We start from the raw sequence: 2,540 nt of genomic DNA, 5'->3' as shown, positions 1-2,540 counted from the left end.
TTCTTGTGCAGCGGGGCAGGGGTTGGGGCGCGGGGCTCGGCCGCGGTCCTCGGCAGCTGCGTCATCCCGGTTCCTCGTGGGGGTTGTTGAGGGGGGGGGGAATTGGGTTATCTTTTCTTTCTTAAATACAAGAAAAGATTTTGGGCTTTGAAGCGACCTCAGGTAGGAGCCTGATGTCAGAGGCGGGCATAAGGAGCAGGTTTATTTTTAAACCAGGCTGTGGATCTCTGCCAAAGTGGAAAGGCCTCCTGTGTCCCCCCCACTCCCTGCAGCCTGGCTGCATTCCCCTTCAAGTGAAAAAGTCTGTTGCTGTAGGCAGGGTGCTGGGCACGTGCACACAGTTCTGAACAGGTGCACTTGCATGGTGCTGGACCTGGTCTTACATATGTGTACAGGTGCATACAGTGTTCTCAACTTGTGCACATGCAACCTGCGGAAAACAAGTGCATGTGCACATTGTTTTGAATACACATGTATGTGATGTGCTGGAAATGTACATACATGTGTGCACAGAGTGTTCTGGTTACACGCATGTGTAATGTACTGAAAGCACGTGTACAGTACACAGCAGTCTGAATTCATATATACTCAGTGTACTGAAAATGTGTACACGCATGTGCATGTGGAAACGCATACAGCCTTCTGGATTCATGCACGCACAATATGCTGGAAGTGTGTGTGCACATTCATGTGTGTGTAGTGTTCTGAGCTCTTGCATATGTGATGTGCTGAAAATGTGCGTGCATATACACAGCGTTACGGATTCATGCACATGCAATGTGCTTGCTTGTATGCGTATTCACACATGCAGTGTTCTGAATTTATGCACATGCAATGTGCTGAAAATGTGCGCATGCACACACAAACACAGATTCATGCGTGCACAATGTGCTGAAAGCTTACATGTATGTGTGTGCTTACTCATGCGCGCACAGTTCTGAATTCATACATGCACAATGTGTTGAAAGTGCACGCACGCACATATCCAGTGTCCTGAATTCATGCACATGCAGTGTGCTGAAAGAACACGCATATGCACGCACACCTGAATACATGCACCTTTACAAGTTTTCATAGGGGCACTGCTACAAATGCTTTTTTACTTTAAAAACTTTCTTGTGATGTTTTGCCTGGCCAGTATGAACATCTGCAGTTATTTTAATGGCTTTTTCTTCATTATTTTGTTACATACCAGAGAGATAAAAAAGATGAAGGTTATAAATACCATGATAAATCCATCAAGAGTAAATCCCATGGATTGGATAGTGGGCAGTCTGAAGATGACCGTGATTCTCCAGTACCCAAAAGGACAAAAATGGGAGAAAAGGTGAATGGTGATACTGAGGATGGAAGCCCTGCCCGCAGGAAAAGATCTTCATCCCTGAATAATGGCACGACCCACACAAAGACGCAGCATCATTCCAGTGAAGGATCCAGTGGAGAGGGTGACAGTGAACAAGAGCAGGTGAAACTAATTGCTGGGTGGCATTCAGCTTCTATGTTCCAAAACTGTGGGAAAAGTTTCTCAATAGTTATTTCTCATCTCTTTGTCTGACCAGTGGACTAGTTCTCAAGGATTCAAATTAATAAATTTAGATGTCTTCAATAACAAAGAGGTCATCTAAAATACTTCAAAAGTCTGAGCACACTCAGTTGTTGCCAGATAGCCTTACAACTCACAGAAAATCTAGTATCTCTAAATTGTGCGGTGATAAAAAAAAAAAAAAAAAAAAAATTAAATCCCTAAAATTACTGAGTAGAATCTAGCAGAATCGATTTTAATAGTCATGACACAGTAGTTTGGTTTCCTGAGTTCTGGATTGAATGTTATGGTAGCAGCTGGCAGGCTGACAAGCTGCAGTGAGGAGGTGTTTTAATGGGATTCTGCACCAGCCATTAAATATTGATACAGTTGCCAAGAGTTTACTCTAAGGGGTCTATATTGGAAAATAATTTTTCTTTAATTTCCTTTCAAGTAAAAACCTAGCTGCTTCTAGTGGAAAACCATTCCACTGTTAGTACTGTTGCTTATGTATAGAGTAGCAACTTGTAGTCTCACAAGTTATTTAATTGGTGCAACAGTAGGGCATGGTTCAAGCTCTTATTTTAACATTTCCATAAAATGCATTTTTAGAACGTTTTAACTAGGGGTGCACCGATAGGGATTTTTGGGGTCGATACTGATAGCTGATTTTTAAGGAGGCCAATAATGATCTGATTTCAGATACAGATTGGAGAGCTGCATGCAGCTGATAAGTCTTGTGGTGGAAGGGATGTGTAGTGTGGGGCAGATCAAGGCCCCTGCGGTGAGGGGGGGGAGTGGGGGTGGGGCAGGCGCTGCCGGGGCAGGGAAGGGTGTGGGTGGGGCAGGCGCTGCCTGGGCAGGGCAGGGTGTGGGATGGAGCTGTGGCTTGTCTTGTGAGCGTGGGGAGGGGCGGGTGGCTCTTGCTACTGTGCGCACTCTGGTAGGGCATGGGGAGTGGGGGTGCGTATGCCCCCCGGATATGCACAGGACAGGGTGGGATGCCACTTGGGGCTGG

At 45.6% G+C, this 2,540-nt stretch overlaps 1 protein-coding gene across 3 annotated transcripts in view; it reads left to right on the top strand.

Annotated features, from left to right (window-relative positions):
- The first annotated feature begins 1,122 nt into the window (after positions 1 to 1,122).
- LOC102376284 (nucleolar RNA helicase 2) overlaps positions 1,123 to 2,540 on the top strand; it is a 32,492-nt gene continuing 31,074 nt past the window's right edge. The window contains exon 1 of one of the 3 annotated variants that reach the window (XM_025203552.1): positions 1,123 to 1,465. In XM_025203552.1, coding sequence (XP_025059337.1) covers positions 1,316 to 1,465 — 150 coding nt within the window. In that variant the 5' untranslated portion in view covers positions 1,123 to 1,315. The remainder of the gene's footprint in view (positions 1,466 to 2,540) is intronic. The other 2 variants (XM_025203551.1, XM_006023142.3) reach the window with 2 other exon arrangements.

The sequence above is a fragment of the Alligator sinensis genome, unplaced genomic scaffold, assembly GCF_000455745.1.
Source record: "Alligator sinensis unplaced genomic scaffold, ASM45574v1 scaffold546_1, whole genome shotgun sequence".
NCBI classification, from domain to species: domain Eukaryota; kingdom Metazoa; phylum Chordata; order Crocodylia; family Alligatoridae; genus Alligator; species Alligator sinensis.
Note: the sequence above shows the minus strand (reverse complement) of the source record. Positions and strands in the feature narration are given on the sequence as shown.